This window comes from Phyllostomus hastatus, unplaced genomic scaffold (genome assembly GCF_019186645.2).
Source record: "Phyllostomus hastatus isolate PE091 unplaced genomic scaffold, TTU_PhHast_1.1 phas_contig_1, whole genome shotgun sequence".
Lineage (NCBI taxonomy): Eukaryota > Metazoa > Chordata > Mammalia > Chiroptera > Phyllostomidae > Phyllostomus > Phyllostomus hastatus.
The window spans coordinates 23,979,050-24,001,060 of NW_025333498.1; the positions used below are offsets into that span (position 1 = coordinate 23,979,050).

Sequence of the window (22,011 nt, forward strand, 5' to 3'; positions counted from 1 at the left end):
ATGTCCTCCCCTCTCCCCCTTTCTTTTGCTCCTGGTGGCCTGTATTAGTGTTTAGTAAACATGTTGCTCTGTTGTTAAGGTCAACAGTAAGCAGTATTTTATCAGGCCAAATATTGCTTTTATAACTTGATCTCTCTTGCCTTTTTAGAGATACTACAAGCAAAGCTTAATACCATTTTCTTTTTGCTATTAGATTTCTTATTTGTATGATGTATTTTTGTATTTGAAAATGGCTATTTTATAACAACAGATGCTCTTAATTTTCTAGTCTTTACTGGTTCTGTCAGAATTCACAAGTACAGTACTATCAGTTCAGCAAATCTGGGAGAATTCCAGCTTGTTGGAGATGCTGCTTTTTAATATTAATTGGTTTAGTTGGAGTAAAGGTTCATAGGTTATAGACAAACTTCATAAAATAAAAGGCAATATTTTGAATGAATGATGGGTAGTACCTGTCAATATACTTTTGTTTTCTTATGAATTCCTGCTTTCTTTGTAATCAGTTTAGTGAAGTCCTTTGGCCCCTTGATGATCAAGTTAAGATACCTGCTTTTTAGACTCAAAATATACTTATAAAAATACTTTTATGCATAGTATATAATAGCTGTTTGCCAGAGTTAAGGGACATAGTTACTTACTGGAGATAAATCCCTAATACTTATAGTCCTAGTAGACTGTAATTAACTATAGCAATTGTGGTTTTCTAAAGTGTAATTTCCCTGAGGGCAAGATATCTTTGTATTTTTGTTAACAGTAAGAGTATGTTTGTAGCTCCTTTTCAGTTGTTGGTGGAATGAATGAATGGAACCATGCTGATAGGAATGAAAAACTACTAATGTCATCTATCATTTCTGTTTATAGGTATTACCATTTAATGAAATCTTGCCAGCAAATCTATGATAAAAAATATAAGTAGAAGAAGAAACTATAACTGTTATTTGTCAAGTGACAAGCTTTCAATGTCAGAATGGCTCACCTAAAGCGGCTAGTGAAATTACATCTTAAAAGACATTACCATAAAAAGTTCTGGAAGCTTGGTGCAGTAATTTTTTTCTTCATAATATTTTTGATTTTAATGCAAAGAGAAGTAAGTGTTCAATATTCCAAAGAGGAATCAAGGATGGAAAGAAACATGAAAAACAAAAACAAGATGCTTGATTTAATGTTAGAAGCTGTAAACAATATTAAAGATGCAATGCCAAAAATGCAAATAGGAGCACCTGTCAGGCAAAACATTGATGCTGGTGAGAGACCCTGTTTGCAAGGATATTATACAGCAGCAGAACTGAAACCCATTCTTGACCGCCCACCTCAGGATTCTAACGCACCTGGTGCTTTTGGTAAAGCATTCAAGACAGTAAGTCTAAGTATTGAAGAACAGAAAGAAAAAGAACGTGGAGAAGCAAAACACTGTTTTAATGCTTTTGCAAGTGACAGGATTTCTTTACACCGAGATCTTGGACCAGATACCCGACCTCCTGAGTATGTGGAAGAATATTCATTGTCTCCTTTTTATCATCAGGGTTTGCAGGGGAGGGCCTTTAGCTAAGGAAATTGCTTGTTCTTTAGGCACTCTAAGAAAAAAATCAATTACCATTTATTTAATCAGGGTTTTTTTGTTTATTATTATTGACATCAAATAATATATGTATTCTTGGTGAGGCATTGCAAATTTGAAAAGTTATTGTCTAAGAAATTAGAAAATTGAATTCTATATCTGACATCTATGGAATCACAAGTAACTTCTTTATTCTGAAATGCTGTAGTTTTCTCATTAATAAAGGAAGAAATATGAGAAAATTTTTATGGAAAATGTAGGAGATGGAGGAGTATATGACTATAGAACAGAAATGATAAAAAAATAAGTGCCAAGATTTTGGAGCTGTTAGATAACAATATGTTATGAATTAAGTCGCAGACTTTGTGGTTATTCTTTGTGCTATAATTATATTTCAGAATGACCCTGTGTCTTGTAACCTTTCTTTTAAGGGACAGTATTGTTATTATTACTAATTCAAATGTGATTCTCCAGAGTTTTGTTGAGTAAGTCCTGGTATTACAGAGTTGTCTCCTTTCAGCTCCTGAGAGGCCAGCCTTGCTTTTTATTGTCATTTGTCTACATGTTTATTTCAAGAATACAGTATTTTGATTAAGATTTCCCCCAGCTTCTACTATGCTGGCTGTCCTTTGTTAACCATTTTGTTATCGTTGAGTCAGTGTTCAGGTGCTCTATTTAAACTGAAACAGCTAAAATGAATTTCCAGCACTTTCAAACCATCTGTAGATCTGTTAAAAGTTTAAGACAGATAAACTGTAAGCAGACAATGCCTGCATACTTTGATTTCTGATTATAATAAAATTATATTTGGAAGTAAACCTGAAGAAAGGAACTTTGGCAGATTTAGGTCTATTGTTTCACTCTTATTTTTCTAGATTTATGATCTGATTATAAACCCTGCTCCAACTGTGAATCCCTCAATGTTGAAGTTATGTAGATTAGGTTTTTGCTGCTGTATTCTAATCTGTGTCATTCAAGGTTAAGTTGCTTATAATTCTTAAATGAATGTGTAAATCAACAAATGGATATCTATAAAGTATTCTAGCTGTTATAACAGGGCACAATTTTTTTTTACATTAGTAGGTTAAAACACACGTTACTGATTTTGGGAGAGGTCTTGGTTAAGAAGCAATTCACATCACAAATGAAGAAGCATGATACTTATTCTTTGACATGACAATCAGTGTCAGCTCAAGATAAGCTTTTGTTTCTCCCAATATAACATTATAAAACTATAGGAATATTCAATAATGTCAATCATTAAGTAAGTTGAGAAATAACTAAGTGCCTTTTTTTTTGGATATGCGTGGATATCCACAACTGTGAAGATTAATACTTTCTTTAAAATGTTTTTAAAGAAAATGTTTTTATTGTTGTTCAATTACAGTTATCTCCATTTTTATCCCATTGCTCTCCCCTGCCCTGCCCACCCCTTCCCTTCTACATTCATTCCTTCCCACCATACCCCCCATTGTTCTTGTCCACAGGTCCTTTATATACATGTTCTGAAACTTGACACTTCTCTTTTTTTCCCCATTACCTCCCTGTTCCCTCCCCTCTGGTCACTGTCTGTTCTTTATTTCCATGTCTCGGGTTATATTTTGCTCACTTGTTTGTTTTGTTGATTAAGTTTCACTTATAGGTGAGATCATATGGTATTTGTCTTTCACTGCCTGGCTTATTTCACTTAGCATATAATATACTCCAGTTCCATCCATGCTGTCCTAAGGGTAGGAATTCCTTCTTTCTTTCTGCTATGTAGTATTCCATTTTGTAAATATACCACAGGTTTTTGATCCACTCACTTACCGATGGGCATTTAAGCTGTTTCCCGCTATTTTAAATAATGCTGCTATGAAATACTGTCTTACTTTAAATTTAACCTCTTTCAGGAAAAAAACACATTTTCTGAAGAATTCCTAATCTTCTTGCTCACTAGAAATTTAGATCCAGTTTCTCCTCAAGCCAGATGGTCATGTGACTGATTAACTAATTTTCTATATGCTAAATTTTTTAAATGGTTTGGAAATATGCACTGACTTTGACAAGTTATTTAATTTCACTATTTTAAATGACTTGTGAAACAGGTTTTAAAGCATAAGTTTAACATCAAAATTGTTTCAGGATAAATGAAAGTAAGGTTTATGAAATTTTACTACCACTTGCATTAATGATATTACATAACACTTTTACTTGATATTAGTGTTTATCAGTTAAGCAAATAAATCCTAGCTTAAACTGAGGGAAAGTTTTATAAGATTAGAATGATAACATTTTATTAGTGTGAATTTCTGTGAAGTTTTAGACTCTAAATCTTCAAAACTTTTTTATAATTCTTGATTAATATTATATTAGTCACATGGCAAATAAATGTAGGGAAACATTTTTTTTTAAATTCTGAAAACCTCTCCAGCAAATGTTTATAAGACAAATCCTTAAGATTACCTTTTATCTTAAAAAAAGGAAATGCTATAATATGGAGTTGTTCATAATTTTTTTACTTATAATTTATGTTGGTTTATACTTAGATTCAAGTTTATACTTAGAGATTCAAGTTTTATACTTAGTCATTTGTCGCTGTGTAATTAATTAAGTGTACATATGAGTAGGTAGTTTCTGTTTGGACATTATTTTTAATTTATAGTTTTTCTGAAATTCAATTTAGAATAAATCATTTTCTTTTGTCTATCAATGAGCTTGAATGTGATTATTTGTTTCTGATTCTGTATATATATTATACTTTGAAATAACAAAGTGCTAGAGAGCAAAGTCACTTTCACCCAGTCACTTCCTCTTTTTTCTACTCACTTGTGTTGACACCCTTTCAATACTCCATTCCCAGTCTAATTCCTTTTTCAGCACTACAGATATTCCACTCTAAAGACCTCCTCTCAGAAGAGAATCTAAAATATATCCGCATTGAGGTCTGGATATAAAAGTAATTAATGAGAATTTATAGGATATCTCTTTATTAGGGCAGCAGTCCCGGGCTCCTGGTAATATACTGGAGGCTCTGGTTTCCGCATGGGCCCTGGTAGAGCAACTGAAGTGTTCTGGGCCCTTAGCTACATGAGTGAATGATTTACTTTCTTCTCTTTGGATTAGAACAGCACTATTTGATTGTTCACACACTTATTTATAAGTGCCTTTTGACTCTATGGGAGAATTTTGTAATCTGTTGTCTGAAATTATACAACCACTTATGGTTTTTAAGTGAACTTAAACTTTTTAAATTTATCTTTACCATAGACCACACATGCTTTATGTTCCAAGTTCACTCTGTTTGGTTTTACAACGTTTTGAAGCCCTGTCCTACACATTATTTCATTTGATTGTCACCTTAACTCAATAGGCCAGGGGGCTGGGGTCAGCTCTAGTCTCAAAGCCTGGAGGCTATACAGGTCCACCCATACCCCAGTGCTTCATATGAAGATTATTTTCACTAAGGAAGTGAACTAAGATGCCATTGATTATAATACTGTTATCAAAATGAATTAAAGATCAATTTATAACTAATGTTTATAGCTAATGAGTAGCACAGTGCCATTAATCAGTTATAAAAAACTAGAATCTCTGTCTTTGTGCCTATCAGTGTTTTATGTGGCAACAGAGGCACAAGACTTTTTTTTTTTAATTTTAATTTATCCATTTTTAGAGAGAGGAAGAGAGGGAGAAAGAGAAGGAAAGAAATGTTAATGTGTGGTTACCTCCCACATTCCTCCACCCCTGCCCCGGGGACCTGGCCCCGCAACCCAGGCATGTACCCCGACTGGGAATTGAACCAGTAACACCTGGCCCACAGGCTGGCACACAATCCACTGAGCCACACAGGCCAGGGCTAGAGGCACAGGACTTTTAACATGGATTTAGGACTTTTATTTTAGATTTCTAAATATTTTTTAAAGAAATATTTAAAATGCTAAATCTCATTTAATTAAACAATAGCCTGGATTATTGAAACAAAATCTTTAAAAGAATGGATATAGCATATTGTAGGAACTTAAGTTTCACTGAATGATGACAATAGTAAGAAAATAAGTTTATAGTAAGCTGTATTTTTCCTTTTGGTTCAACTATAGATTAAGTAAACTGATTAAATAAATTTGGAAAATATTACACAGGAAAGTATCAAATTTAAGATAATCAATACAAAGATGAATATTCATTTAATAAAATTGCACTTTTAAAAATTTTAAATGAGAAAGTATGATTTCTACAAGGAAGAAGAAACATTTGATTTTCATTTGACCAATTACAAGTATTTGCCATTTTTACAGTTGTCTCATTTGTACGTTATTTTCCTTATTTAAAATGTTATTTGTGTTTAAAATTATATTGTAGAAAATGTTTACTATAGTGTGTTCTAATCTTTGACATGTAATCCATATCAGTGGGCATGATCTCTGGGTGAGTGGTCTGCTTGTGAAATATTTTGTTTTGATCTACTTAAACTTTAAACTTATATAGCATTAAGATCATCTTATGCAGTTAAAAAAAACGCTATTCACCATCATTTCTACAGTGAATAAAGTTAAATAATAATTTTGGTAATGGTATAGCTGAAATAAAGTAGTAAAACTTATAATTATTCTTCGACTTTTTCTAGATGTATTGAACAAAAATTTAAGCGCTGTCCTCCCCTGCCTACCACCAGTGTCATAATAGTTTTTCATAATGAAGCGTGGTCCACGCTGCTTAGGACTGTCTACAGTGTGCTCTATTCTTCACCCGCCATACTGCTGAAGGAAATCATTTTGGTGGATGATGCTAGTGTAGATGGTAAGAAAGCACATGCAAGTTAGATTGTTTCCCAAATCCATATGGTGTTGTTTAAGGTCTATTTAGTTATATTGTACTCTCTGAATACCATTTCAGAGCTTGAATAAAATAGCTTGAATGGTATATATAGTAGATGAAAGCAAAATCCATGGGTGTTCATATTCATATATTTTACTCTTCAGTAATGTATGAAACATCACTATTCATAACTTTGTAGCCCTTTATGTAACACTTTTATTGTAAGGCACAGTAGTTAAGAGCATAGACATGAGCCTCAACCCAGGCTGCCTTGGTGTGAATCCCTGCTCTGGTCCTAAGCAGCTGTGTGACGTGGGTAAGTTATTTAACCCCACTATGCTTCAGTTTCACTATCTGTAAAATGGGAAAAATGCCACATTTCATCAAATTGGTTGTATGAAATGTCATTTGTTTATAAACCACTAGTATAAAAAGCTCTCACCACCAGTTAAACTAAGATGCCATTGATTATAAGAATTATTCAATTGTGCAGCTTAGAACTGAGGAAATCCATAAATAGTACGTAATTCCTAGGGTTGTTTTGAAGACTAGGTAAGTTAATATAAATAATATGTAATTAATATAAATGAGTAGTTAAAAACCACTAATTGGTCACCATATCCTGTTTTATTTTGGCTCTTAAATTTTCCAATATTGTTAACAAAGTTAGCCAAATTCTTTAATGCATTGCCACTTAAAATCACAAGTCAAGAAGCAGTTATTAAATTACACATTTTAAATTGGAATCAAGGCTGATCTGACAAGTACAGCAATTTTCTGTACACCAATTTTTCAAACATTACAAGCATTTTAAATACCAAACAGATATAGATTATTTCAATGATTACAAAATTATTCCCTAGTGAGCCCTGACTGGGAATTGAACCCATGACCTCTGGCCGGCAGGCCAGCCCACAATCCACTGAGCCACCCAGGCCAGGGCTAAAGGAACAGGACTGTAGAGTTTGGAGCCAGATTTCTTAAGGTCAAACTCCAGCTCCAACACTCATTAGCTGTTTACTCATCTTTAAAATTGGGTTGATAGTCTTTCATCAATTCCAAAGCAACATCTGTGGTCAGATAAACCATTACTTTATGTACTATGAGAAAAAAAAAAAAGACATTGTGTATTAAGTGATGTTATCAATTATATCTTGAGACTTCAGAAATGGGAATAAGAGAATAAAGCATGAAATTATTAACCTATTTCTAATATACAATTTATTTAAATATTTCTATATATCTAAACATTCCTATGGCTTGAAAATAAAAGCTGTTGAGGGAATTAAAATTATGTTCTCCAGTTAAATTAGCATCTAGGTAGAATAAGGTTGCCTATCACAGGGAGATTTTTGACCTGGATGTGAGACATACTCCCCAAAGGGGAAGTTTTATAATTCATGTCTCCAACACTTCATGCAGATCTCTGGTCTGAATCCTTAATCCCCTTACCCAGGCTGCATTACCACTCAGTTGTAATCAACTAATTTATTTACTGCTTGATCTGTTCTGAACTTACTCTTTCCATTTGGACTTCAGTCCATAGAGTGTGACATCTGATTAACTTCTGCACACCCTTATATGTTTTACCTTAAAAAAAAAGAGTTTTTCCTGGCTGGCATAGCTCAGTGGATTGAGCGCTGGCTGCGAACCAAAGTGTTGCAGGTTCGATTCCCAGTCAGGGCACATACCTCGGTTGCAGGCCAAGTCCCCCAGCAACTGCACATTGATATTTCTCTCTCTCTCTCTTTCTCCCTCCCTTCCCTCTCTAAAGAATAAATAAATAAAATCTTTAAAAAAAAGCTTTTGTCTTAGATATTTTTTCCCTCTTTGGTTTCTTAAACTTTATTTTCAGGGATGAATTTATTTTGCTTCATTTTTCAAGTAGTGAGAAAATAGGGGTACAGTAATGCAGTTACTTTTTGTAAGCCTTCAGTTGAAGGAAACTTTTTTATTTAATTGCACAAAGAAATTTAATAGAATTAAAGGAAATCAGAGTGGATATCAGAAAGTGATATCCATTCATATTCTTCCTGTTTCAATCATTTTAGTATTTTCCTTTTTTAATCACTATCAAAATAAATATAGAAGGTTTGTCTAGTTATACCCATGTCAGAAATACAGTTTTGAAATCTAATATTGTCACATAACATCATTATTAAGTCATTTCTTTTACTTTTAAAACTTTATTTTTAATGACAATTATGGGCTAGATGCATTTTACTTAACCACTTATTTTTATTCACCTCATATTACTGTACATTACAGTGCAATGGATATCATTGTACTTCTGTTATTTTTCTTCATTTGAATTATATCTTTGAGTAGGTTAGAAGTAGACCTACTTGATCAAAAGGGTCTGAATATTTTTATAATTTTTATAGCAGTTAACAATAGATTTGGAACAGTTCTCTTGGCGAGGGCTGTCTTTGCATACTGGCATAGTGTGTCTCAATGAATCAGACAAAGAGCTGTCTAATGAAAACCCACAGTGGAAAATGTGTCACTCACTACTTGTCTTAAGGCATTGTGCAGTAGAAACCACAGTCCCTGATTTCAGCTGGCTTAGGGAAAAGCAGCATAAAAATGGGGATAATCAAGTAACAGATATAGTTAAATACCAATGACAGCAAAACAGAAGATAATCAACATTTACGTGCATAGGCTCCATCTAAAAGGCTTTAGTTGTCTCTCATTTTATCCTTCCAACAACATCTTGTGAGAGTCAATCCTATTATCCCCATTTTATAAAGAACCTGAGTTACCAAAAGGTAAAATAACTTGCCCAAAGTCACACAGCTAAAAGTAATGGTGTTATAAATTGAACCCAGGAGGTCTGATTTCATAGCTTTGTGTTCTAAACCTAAAAAATATCAGGGTGTAGATGGGGACTAAATTTAGGGGGCAGGTAAGAATTCACAGGAAGTTTGAAAGATGTGGGTAAATAAAAATGTAAATTAAATTCCAACAATTTATTGGGCCATTTTTTGAAGGAATCTCTAGTGACTCCATTTTTTTAAGATTTTATTTATTTATTTTTAGAGAGGGAAGGGAGGGAGAGAGAGACAGAGAGAAACATCAATGTGCGGTTGCTGGTGGTCATGGCCTGCAACCCAGGCATGTGCCCTGACTGGGAATCGAACCTGCGACACTTTGGTTCACAGCCCACGCTCAATCCACTGAGCTACGCCAGCCAGGGCTGTGACTCCACTTTTTAAAAAAATCCACATTAATACCTTTGAAATGTTTTTATAAGTTTCTATTTCACAAGTCTATCATTAAAGCAGGGATGTCCATAATTATATTTTTAATACAAATTACAATTGTGCTTGTTGTCTGAGGCAAATATTACTCTGAGGCAACAATATTTAGATTTGTTTTTCCTCAAAAGTTGTTCCTAGACTCTCACTTCCTTTATGAACGTTTAAGTTTTGAATAAGCAACTCTCTTATCTGCACCACTGAAGAACTAAGAAAACATGTAATCACAAATGAAGCCATCTACATTTGCTTCTGAAATCTGGCAGAAAGAAGTGAACATCTACCATAGCACATTTATGTTCTCAATATTCCCTAATCTTTTTTAGGCTATTCTATGGGTCTGAGAAGCCCACTGGAAGAATTGCATTATATATTCAACAAGAAATCAAAATTTAATGATGAAAACCAGGCCTAAGAAATTGTTTAAAAATATGAACACTTGACTGACTTGATTAATATTTTCTTTTACCTACTGTCTTAACTCTTGCTTATAATGTATCTCATCCAAAATAGAATATTGAATACCTTAAAATTATATATCTATTATTAAAATTTTGTCTATTTTTAGCTTCATTCCCCATTTACATGTTCCATTATTCTTTCATATTTTTACTGGAAAAAATTCTGTGTCAGGAGACTAAAGCTCTCAAAAATTTTCTGCTGATTCTGTAGAAATATTCCCAAATTGCTGTAGAACTGGACTTTCTTATGTACTTTTTGCTCAATGTTTTGGTCTTAAGTTATTTTGATCACTAAGTATGAGAGAATCCTTTTGATACTTGGCATTTTTCTTAAAATTTCCAAAAATTGGTAACAATTTTAAAAAGCATCCAATATCTTTTTGGCCAGCTTTAGTTTCTTTACTCCCTTAGTTAATTTTCTCTAAATAAATCTTCTGAACTCCTGGCATTCGCTCCATTTGAAGTCTCTCAGTTTTCCCCAAATTATTGATACGGCATATACAGAATATGTGTTACAATGTTATATTTCACAGTAATTCAGAAGTTAAGATTTGTCATATATAGCTTTTTTTTCAATAAAGAGTTAAAGATAAAATTTTCATCTTAATGGAAGAATGCATGTAACTGTTAAGACTGTCAATGTAGAGATATTATTGCCCTGTGGTTTCTTTATTAGCTTTCATGTCACATGAAAATAAACTTAAGAGTTAATCTTGATTTGTTTTTTCTTACAGAGTACTTACATGATAAACTAGAGGAATATATAAAGCAATTTTCTATAGTAAAAATAGTCAGACAAAGAGAGAGAAAAGGTCTGATCACTGCACGGTTGCTAGGAGCAACGGTAGCAACAGCTGAAACGCTCACATTTTTAGATGCTCACTGTAAGTATAAATGTGCAGACACAGTTGTAACATTTTTCCTCCCCCAACCCCCTAATTTAAAAGGTAAGGAAGCTTTTTCTTTAGATGCCTAATTGCATTTTCTTTAACATCATTTTTAACTGGTGATTATAGGAATTGACAGCCCAAGCAGATTATAGCTCTGATTAGACCCTTCCTTTCACTTATGCAAATTTCTTACCTTCTTTGTGATCAAGGCTCCTCAGCTTTAATGTCTTCTAGTGACCAGCTTCCCAAGCGAGTTATCCTTCCCTGGGATTTTTTTTTTCATATGCTCATTCTATTAAAAAAAGAAAAAGAAAGTGTGGTAGTATTTTTTTTTCTTGTTCTTGACTCCCACACTTTAAAACAAGTGAAAGTTTTGTTTAAATGTAGTCAGCCTTATCCTTAAACTTTGTCCCTGTACTAACAGTTTTAAGTTGCATATTTCAGTTCTTCACCCTTCCCCAAAGATTCACACACTCCCCCTCCCAGCTTCTGCTGTTTCTCCCATGAAGATTGTCGGCTTTTGTTGCTGCCAGGATTTTTTTTTCCTCTCTATTTTAACGTGTTTTTTTTCAGTTTCAATTATTTTAAATAAAGTATTTGGAAGGTATTTTAGAGTTAATGTTTAATGTACACGTTAGGTATTACTAAAATGTCCCTTTGTCCCTTGAGCTGTAAATTTGGTGAGTGTTAACTTTTTCTATGAGTGTTTAGCTTTTAATTTGCCAGCCCTTGGTTGTGTTTAATCCAGCAAATGATATTGAGTTTACACTAATTCTCACAATAAGGTTTTGGATTTTCTGGAATCTCTTTAGAACTAACACATCCAATATTCTTTTACTACCAGCCACTTAAAAATGAAGAGAGATAGAAGATAATCCAAGAGAGGCGATTTTAAAAGGAAATGGTCCATTCTCCAGTGTTCTCTCTCTTGGTCCAAAGTTACAATAATGTCAGACTGGGCATTCTTCCCCTCCAGGAAAAAGTGTTTGATGTTTCTCCTGGACTGTGACTGCCGAACTCCCCTTGATGGGAACCCTGAGTAGGACTGCACATGTCGGCATCTCCTGAACTCTGTGTTTTGTGAGACAGCCTGGCCTGGGACCAGGGCCCAGATTTTCACAGCATTCCTTTGCTCTACTTTACATTAATGCTGGTACAGCTTTGCATGGTCCTTTTCCAACTGTTAAAATCAGAATATTCTGACTCCTTAACTTACTTTCTCCTAACATCCAGTCAGAGAAATGAAAATTTTGATTACTATTTTTTACTCAGGGAGACAAGTTTAAATAAGTCAGAACACATTTGGAGCTAGGTGGTATGGATCAGCAAAAAGTTATTATTGACTGATGGCCCATTAGAAAGAGAAACACCTCATCTGAAACTTAAATACACCAGTATCATTTTGCTGCCTTTTAAAAGTGAAAAATAGATCGTTGTCTGTAGGAAAGCTTTCCTAACGATGCAGAATTTTGCTTTACTGTTTAAAAATCTTACCCTGATCTCCTCACAAGAAACCTTTAAGAAATCTCCCCCTTTATAAATGTTCAGAACACAAATGACTTCATTCTCATTCCTCTGTAAACCTACTTCCCCAAAACAAAAGAGAAACCCTGAATGTCTTCAATAAATTAATTAGAATTGTGTTCCTTCTAGGTGAGTGTTTCTATGGCTGGTTAGAACCTTTGTTGGCCAGAATAGCTGAGAACTACACGGCCGTTGTGAGTCCGGATATTGCATCCATAGATATGAATACATTTGAATTCAACAAACCCTCTCCTTATGGAATTAACCATAACCGAGGAAATTTTGACTGGAGCCTTTCATTTGGCTGGGAAGCACTTCCTGATCATGAGAGGCAAAGAAGGAAGGATGAAACCTACCCAATTAAGTAAGATGATTGTTCACAAAGTCTTATATATATGGTTCAATTATTTGAATATGTATGTGTGCTTTGCATTTTACAGTAAATGCCTCCACGGTAATTCACCCTAACAAAATGCAGAACACACACATTCTATATGTAGAGAATAGAGAATTCATGTATATATGTACTTACACGTAATGTTACTGAGTAAGAAGTAGGATTAGGTGAGCTCTTATGCCTCCTTCCTAATTATTACTAAAGAATATTTAAGCTTGGTTAGAAGATACTTAATAATTTTACTCTATTGGGAAAGGATACTTAAAGTATCCACTCTCCAACTTGACTTTAAATCTAGAATTTTCAGTTTTTATTAATCTATGAAAGAACTTTGAAATTGGGATCGCTCTTTGATATGTTTGTGACTTTGATTCAATTTCTCTTTAAATATGTTATTTTTTCTTATTTGGTATCAATCATAAAGTTGGACAATGGATTGTTTTTCAGAACACCCACTTTTGCAGGAGGTCTTTTTTCCATATCAAAAGAATACTTTGAATATATTGGAACTTATGATGAAGAAATGGAAATCTGGGGAGGTGAAAATATAGAAATGTCTTTCAGAGTAAGTTTATAAACATTGCGTACATGTTAAACAATGAGATGTATTTTGTTCTAATTGGCTGATACAGATTACCATGGATATACGCTGTCTTTAGTTTTTGAGCTTTCTAAAATTAAGTTGCTAGGACTTTTAGCATAGGATGTTTCCTTTTAAAGTGTAATTTAATATATTTATTCATTGCTGCCAATGTAACAAGAAGAATCAGTTAAATGCCTATGTCCAAGCAAAAACACCAATTAATGCACTTGCAGCTACTGAATTCCAGCCAAGATAAATATAATTAAATCCAGTGCTTCAGGAAATAAGTTGATTATCAAGGGAGTTAGAATGAAAAAAAAACCCACATTTATATATAATTTTAAAGGACATTGAACTCAACTCTTTGGATTATATGAGGTTTTCTTTTTCCCCTTCCTATACATATGAAAAGTTAATATGAGAAACAAAACAAAGGTTTTGGATGGTCTCCACATGCACTTACTTGATTTTATGAATTCATTGGCTGTAATGACTTTGTCATTCATTTTTTATCCCCTAGGCAGGAATGTAGTGGAAAAATAACTGAACTAGGAGTTAGAAGATTTAAGTTTTGGCTCAGAATCCATCACATAATGGCAGTGACGATCTTAGCCAAGTTTGAACTGCTTAAAGCCAGGGATCTTGTTTTATTCATTTCAAGTATTCCCAACCCCTAACACATGTTAGATCTCAAGCACAGTTTGTTGACTTGAACATATCACTGAGTTTTCTCATTTGTTTAAAAGAGAGGGGAAAAAGGGGAGAATACGGTCACTTGCCCTAGTACTAGCACATACTATTAAACATGACTTTATTTTAGATGTTTTGCTTAGTGACCATTTGTGGCAGAGTTGATTGTCAAGATATTTAACTGAATAGGTATTGAGTTAATGATTTGCCATTTTATTTAGAGTTAATGCAGGGAAATTTTCTTGACTATCTCTAAATAGTTAGGGTTTTTTTGTTTGTTTGTTTTACAATGACCAATTACTTTATAAGTTTAATAGATTTTACTTTGGTAATAATGGCGATCTGGAATTGTGTTCTTACCTAAAATTTGAATAAACAAGGGATGAATAGAGTGTGGGTTCACTTACTCAACAACTGCTACTTCATCCCATAGAAGACTGTTGTTCAAGTGAAGTAACTATACAAGTTGCATAAGACAGAAGTCAAATGCAGAAGAGCCTTTGCTCTTCTGTGTATATTACAGAGTTTGCATAATTATTTGACAAAAATTTGGGATTCATTTTTATGAAAGATCTGAAATCTGTATTTTGTTAAATTTCTAAAAATATGCTTTTGTCAACTTTAGTATACCATTTAATAAAATTGTTCTTTATATTTAAGAACTTGAGCTGTGAAGTTGTGATAAACCTCTTTTCTATATTTTGCTTTTATTAATATCTTAAAGGTGAACTTAAAGCAACACTTTGATTTTCCTAAAATACTGTAAATTTAAACAAATATCATTAATTATCAGGTATGGCAATGTGGTGGGCAGTTGGAGATTATGCCTTGCTCTGTTGTTGGACATGTTTTTCGCAGCAAAAGCCCTCATACCTTTCCAAAAGGCACTCAGGTGATTGCTCGCAACCAAGTTCGCCTTGCAGAAGTCTGGATGGATGAATACAAGGAAATATTTTATAGGAGAAACACAGATGCAGCAAAAATTGTTAAACAAGTAGGTTAAAGATAAATAATTAAATTACAATACAAATTCACTTCCAAGTTCACATGTTCTTTCACTTATCTGAGTCAACTCAAATACAAAATTATTTTTAATATAACCTTTATCATATTTTTTCCATTACCATTTAATCTGCTTATACCCTCTCCTGCCAGTAATCACCACACTGTTGTCCATGTCCATGAGTCTTTTTTCCTTTTTGCTCAGTCTCTCCACTTCCTCAGGCACCACCTGTCATCCTGCTCTCAATCTATCAGTCTGTCCCCATTTTCCTTGTTCAGTTTGTTCATTAGATTCCACCTATGAGTGAAATCATATAGTATTTGTCTTTCCCTGACTGGCCTATTTCACTTAGCATAATGTTCTCCAGGTTCATCCATACTGTCACAAAGGATAAAACGTTCTTCTTTTTATGCCCAAGTAGTATTCCATTGTGTAAACATCCCATAGCTGTTTATCCACTCATCTACTGATGGCCATTTGGGCTGCTTCCATATCTTGGCAATTGTAAATAATACTGCAATGAACATAGGGGTGGTTATGTTCTTTTAAATTAGTGTTCTGGGTTTCTTTGTATATATTCCCAGAAGTGGGATCACTGGGTCAAAAGACAGATACATTTTTAATTTTTTGAGGTATCTCCATACTGCTTTCCACAGGGGCTGCACCAGTCTGCATTCCCACCAACAATGTAAAAGGGTTCCTTTTTCTCCACATCCTCACCAGCACTTGTTGTTTGCTAATTTATTGATGATAGCCATCCTGACAGGTGTGAGATGATATCTCATTATGGTTTTAACTTGCATTTCTCTGATGATTAGTGACATTGAGCATCTTTTTCATATCTGTGTTGACCATCTATATGTCCTCTTTGAGAAGTGTCTATTCAGGTTCTTTGCCCATTTTTTAATTGGGTTGTTTATTTTTTGGTGTTGAGTTTTGTAACTTCTTCATAAATTTTGGATAGTAAGTCCTTATTAGATATATCAGCTGATATGTTCTCTCATATTCGCTCTCATATTCTTGTCTTTCTAATTTGTTGATGATATCCTTTTCTGTGCAAAAACTTTTCAGTTTGATGTAGTCACATTTGTTTACTTTTTCTTTTGTTTCCCTTGCCTGCAGAGATATATCCGATAAAATATTGCTAAGAGCTATGTCTGAGACTTTTCTGTGTAAGTTTTCTTCTAGCATTTTTATGGTTTTGGGTCTAATGTTTAAGTCTTTCATCCATTTTGAATTTATTCTTGTGCATGGTGTAAGAGAGTGGTCTAGTTCCATTTTTCTGTAAGTATCTGTCCAGTTTTCCCAACACCATTTATTGAATAGACTATCTTTAGCCCATTGTGTGTGCTTGCTTCCTCTGTCGAATATTAATTGACTATAGAGGTGTGGGTTTCTTTCTGGGATCTCTGTTGTGTTTCATTTATCTATGTGTCTGTTTTTATGCCTGCACCATGCTTTTGAATTACTATGGCCTTCTATTCTAGTATACTATATTTTGCAATGTATAATACTCATATTTTTGGCCCTAGCTTTCAGGAGAAAAGTCTTTTGTTTTAATTTTTAAATTTATTTATTTATTTATTTATTTATTTATATTTAAATACTTGTTTTTTGTATTATAAAGGAATTTTAGCATTAATTTAACATATTATGGTACAAGAAATATTATGTAACAAATAATTATGAACACAAGAACAGACACAAGGTACAAGAAATTTTATGTATACTGCCCATGTGCAATGCGTATCCTTATATTTTCCTAAAAAAATTTGGGCAAAAAGTGCACATTATACGTGCCCAAACACTGTCATTTGATATTAGGTAGCATGATTCTTCCGATTTTGTTCTTCTTTCTCAGGATCATTGTTGCTATGCAGGGCTTTTTGTGGCTCCATATAAATTTTTGAGATATTTGTTCTAGCTCTGTGATATACATCATTGGAATCTTGATTGGAATTGCATTGAATCTATAGATTTCTTTGGGTAGTATAGACATTTAATGATGTTAATTCTTTCAATTCATGAACAGTGTATATGCTTTCACTTATTTGTTTCTTCTTCAATTTCTTTCTCCAGTGTCTTATAATTTTCCAAAAACAGGCCTCTCACATCCTTGGTTAGGTTTATTCCTAGGTATTTTATTCTTTTTGTAGCAATTGAGAATGGGATTATTTGCTTAATTTCCCTTTCTGTTTGTTTTTGGCATATAAAAATGAAACTGATTTCTGGATATTAATTTTGTATCCTGCTACTTTGGTGAATTCATTTATCAGTTCTGGTAGTTTCTTGGTGGAATCTTGGGGATTCTCTATGTACAGTATCCTGTCATCAGCCAAGAGTGACAGTTTTACTTCCTCCTTTCTAATTTGGATGTCTTTTATTTCTTCTTCTTGTCTGACTGCTGTGGCTAGGTCTTCCAGTACTATGCTGAATAAGAGAGGTGAAAGCAGACATCCCTATCTCATTTCTGATCTTAAGGGGATCACTGTAGGTTTTGCCCATTGAGTATGGTGCTGGCAGCCAGTTTGTAATATATGGCCTTTATTATGTTTAGGTATGTTCCCTCTATTCCCACATTGCTGAGACTTTTTATCATAAATGGGTACTGAATTTTATCAAGTGCTTTTTCTGATTTTATTGATATGATCATGTGGTTTTTGTCCTTCATTTTGGTTATGTGGCATATCACATTTATTGATTTGAGAACGTTGTGCCAATCTTGCATTCCCAGAATAAAATCCACTTGATTGTGGAGTATGAATTTTTTATGCATTTCTGTATTCACTTTGCTAATATTTTGTTGAGGATTTTAGCATCTATGTTCATCAGAGATATTGACCTATATTTTTCTTTCTTTGTAGTGTTTTAATCTGGTTTTGAAATTAGGATAATGCTCCCTCATGAAATAAGTTTGGGAGCCTTCCCTCCTCTTGAATTTTATGAAATAGTTTGAGAAGTAAAGGTATTAGTTTTTAGAAATTTTGGTACAATTCACCTGTGGAGCCATTGTCCCAGAGCTTTTGTTTGTTGGGAGTTTTTTGATCAGTCCTTCAATTTCACTAGGTGTAATTTGTCTATTCAGATTCTCTTGATTCTTCCTGATTTAGTTTAGGAAGATCATTTCTAGAAATTTATCCATTTCATCCAGGTTGTCCCATTTGTTGGCATATGATTGTTCATAATATTTTCTTATAATCCTTTGTATTTCTTTGGTGTCAGTTGTAATTTCTCCTCTTTCTTTTTATTTCTTTTTTTTTCTCTTTCATTTTAGATTTTACTTATTTGGGTCCTCTCTCTTTTTGTCTTGATAAGTCTGGGTAAGGGTTTGTCAGTCTTGTTTATCTTTTCCAAATACCAGTTCTTGGATTCATTGATCTTCTGTATCCTTTTTTGACTCTATTTCATTTATTCCTACTGTGTTCTTTATCATTTCCTACCTTGCACTCATTTGGGCTTTGTTTGTTGTTCTTTTTCAAATTCCTTTAAGTGTAAAGAGAGATTGTTTATTTGAGCTTTTTCTTATTTTTTGAGATAGTCCTGTAATGCTATGAATTCCTCTCTTACGATTGCTTTCCCATTGTCCCTCAGATTTCAGATTGTTGTGTTTTCATTTTCATTTGTTTCAATATATCTCTTGATTTCTTCTTTTATCTTGTTGTTGAGCCAATCATTGTTTAATATGTTATTTAGTTTCTATGTCTTGGCGTGTTTTTCAATGTTTTCTTGTGATTGATTTCTAATTTCATAGCATTGTGGTCAGAGAAAATGCTTGATATGATTTCAACCTTATTAAATTTATTGAGATTTGTATCCTAATATGCTATCTATCCTAGAAAATGTTCCATGTGCACTTGAAAAGTATATATATCCTGCTGTGTTGGAATGAAATGTTCTGAAGATATCAGTTAAATCCTTTTGATCTAGTGTGTCATTTAAGGCCTCTGTCTCCTTATTGATTTTCTTTCTGGAAGGTATTTCCACTGAAGTCAGTGGGGTGTTGAAATCCCTAACTAGGACTGTATTTCTGTCAGTCTCTCCCTTTATGTGCATCACTATTTGCTTCACATATTTAGGTGCTCCTATGTTGGTATGTAAGTGTTTACTAGGGTTATATCCTCTTGCTGGATTGTTCCTTTTATCATTATGTAGTGTTCTTCTTTGTACCTTACCATAGCCTTGATTTTAAAGTAATTTTATCACATATAAGTACTATTACCCCAGCTTTTTTGCCTTTGCATTGGGATGAAGTATCTTTTTTCCATCTTTTATTTTGGTCTGTGTTTTTTTTTCTTTTTTAAAAATTATATCTTATTGATTATGCTATTATATTTATCCTGATTTTTACCTCTTTGCCCCTCTCCACTCAGTACCCCCTATTCCCTTAGGCAATCCCCCCCCACCATTGTTCATGTCCATGGGTCATGAATGTAACTTCTTTTGTTGCTCCATTTCCTATACTGTACTTTACCTCCCCATGACTATTCTGTAACTACCTATTTGACCTCCTAATCCCCTCACCTCTTCACCCATTCTCTTCCTCCCCACTCCCATCTGGCAACTTTCTGGTAACTAACTTCTTTTCTCTTACTTTTAAGATTCTGTCTTTATCTTTAACCTTTCGCATTTTAATAATGATGTATCTTGGAGTGGGCCTCTTTGCATCCACCATAATTGGGAGTCTGTGCTTCCTGGACTTGCATGTCTATTTCCTTCATGAAATTAGGGAAGTTTTCTTTCTTTTTTTAATATATTTTATTGATCATGCTATTACAGTTGTCCCATTTTACCCCCTTCACTCCCCTCCACTCTGTACACCCTCTCCCACCCATATCCCCCCCTTTAGTCATGTCCATGTGTCATAAGTTCTTTAGCTTCTACATTTCCCATACTATTCTCACCCTCCCCCTATCTATTTTCAACCTACAATCTGTGCTACTTATTCTCTGTACCTTTTCCCCCTCTCTCCTCCTCCCACTCCCCTCTTGCTAACCCTCCATGTGATCTCTATTTCTGTGGTTCTGTTCCTGTTCTAGTTGTTTGCTTAGTTTCTTTTGGTTTTGCTTTAGGTGTGGTTGTTAATAATTGTGAGTTTGCTGTCCTTTTACTATACATGTCTTTTTCTTTATCTTCTTTTCTTAGATAAGTCCCTTTAACATTTCATAAAATAAGGGCTTGGTGATGATGAACTCCTTTAACTTGACCTTATCTGAGAAGCACTTTATCTGCCCTTCCATTCTAATGAAAGCTTTGCTGGATAGAGTAATTTGGGATATAGGTCCTTGTCTTTCATGACTTTGAATACTTCTTTCCAGCCCCTTCTTGCCTGTAAGGTCTCTTTTGAGAAAGCAACTGACAGTCTGATGGGAACTCCTTTGTAGGTTACTGTCCCCTTATCTCTTGCTGCTTCTAGGATTCTCTCCTTCATTTTTACCTTGGCTAATGTAATTATGATGTGCTTTGGTGTGTTTCTTCTTGGGTCCAACTTCTTTGGGGCTCTCTGAGCCTCCTGGATTTCCTGGAAGTCTATTTCCTTTGCCAGAATGGGGAAGTTCTCCTTTATTATTTGTTCAAATATGTGTTCAATCTGTTGCTTTTCCTCTTCCCCTTCTGGTACCCCCATAATTCGGATGTTGGAACGTTTAAAGATGTCCTGGAGGTTCCTAAGCTTCTCCTCATTTTTTTGAATTCTTATTTCTTCATTCTTTCCTGTTTGGTTGTTTTTTTCTTCCTTCTGCTCCACTCTATTGTTTTGAGTCCCAGTTTCCTTCCCATCACTATTGGTTCTCCATGCATCTTCCTTCATCTCCTTTATGATAACCTGCATTTTTTTTCATGTAATTTGCACCCAAAATCAACCAATTCTGTGAGCTTCCTGATCACCAGTGTTTTGAACTGTGCATCTGATAGATTGGCTATCTCTTGGTCACTCAAAAGGATGAGCCCTGGGGCATTGATCTGTTTCTCTGTTTGAGACAGGTCTCTCTCTCTCTCTCTCTTTTTTTTTTTTTGGTCTGGTCACTCTTGTTATGGTGAGGGGCAGAGCTTTAGGTGTTCACCAGGGCTGGGGACCCCAGTCACTAGATTGTGATGTTGTATGTGGGGGCCGGAGGGAACAATGGTGGTAGCTCCGTTCTCCTGGGATGAGGTCCCTTCCCTGGGATCCTGGGTTGTGTGCTCTGCCCTGGTCCACAATCGCCACCTCATTGGGTCCACCAGCTGCCCCCTGGCGTACTCAGGGTCCACCCTCTGTGATCTTGCGTGCCCCGGATGCCTTACGTGCTCCCGGTTGCCTTATGCACCCAGTTCTCCCTGTTCTCTGCATGCTGTGACCCACGCTCAGCTGCTCCTCTCCACCCCTCCTGCCGGTCTGGATGAACGGGTCTACTTCAACTTCTTGGCTGTCCACTTCCATTCAGATAAATTCTCAATCAGTTCTGGGTGTTATTCTGCCTCTAAATTGTTGTTGTTCTAATCTTGGTTGTGCGTGGAAGTACGGTGCATCCACCTATGCCTCCATCTTGCCGGAAGTCCCTTAAAGTTTCTCATTGAAAAAAAAATTAAATAAAATTTACCCAACAGGTAACAATCTGATGTCTGTTCAGACGGTCACATAGCTCTTGTGATAAACCCACTCGTCTTAGTTTCCTGCTGCTCATGACTCCAGATTGGAAAAAAAGAAGCACCGGGTCTGCAGCATCCAGTTTTCAAAGTTTTCCCAACCCATCACACAGTTCTGGGAAGTTTTCTTTCACTATTTTTTCAAATAGATTTCCTATTTCTTGCTCTTTCTCTTCTCTTGGCACCCCTCTGAGGTGAATGTTTTCTTAAAGTTGTCCCAGAGGCTG

At 34.6% G+C, this 22,011-nt stretch overlaps 1 protein-coding gene and 1 long non-coding RNA gene across 3 annotated transcripts in view; one reads left to right on the forward strand and one right to left on the reverse strand.

Moving 5' to 3' along the window:
- The window catches only part of LOC123812060, a 54,935-nt gene extending 43,450 nt beyond the window's left edge, over window positions 1–11,485 (reverse strand). The window contains exons 1-2 of the long non-coding RNA XR_006784481.1: window positions 11,389–11,485; window positions 11,160–11,258 (exon numbers count right to left, since the gene is read on the reverse strand). This is a non-coding gene — a long non-coding RNA (uncharacterized LOC123812060). The remainder of the gene's footprint in view (window positions 1–11,159; window positions 11,259–11,388) is intronic.
- GALNT3 (polypeptide N-acetylgalactosaminyltransferase 3) overlaps window positions 1–22,011 on the forward strand; it is a 67,394-nt gene that overhangs the window by 31,211 nt on the left and 14,172 nt on the right. For both annotated transcript variants that reach the window (XM_045828624.1, XM_045828541.1), the window contains 6 exons: window positions 862–1,482; window positions 6,165–6,337; window positions 10,811–10,960; window positions 12,620–12,854; window positions 13,335–13,452; window positions 14,954–15,154. In XM_045828624.1, coding sequence (XP_045684580.1) covers window positions 968–1,482; window positions 6,165–6,337; window positions 10,811–10,960; window positions 12,620–12,854; window positions 13,335–13,452; window positions 14,954–15,154 — 1,392 coding nt within the window. In that variant the 5' untranslated portion in view covers window positions 862–967. The remainder of the gene's footprint in view (window positions 1–861; window positions 1,483–6,164; window positions 6,338–10,810; window positions 10,961–12,619; window positions 12,855–13,334; window positions 13,453–14,953; window positions 15,155–22,011) is intronic.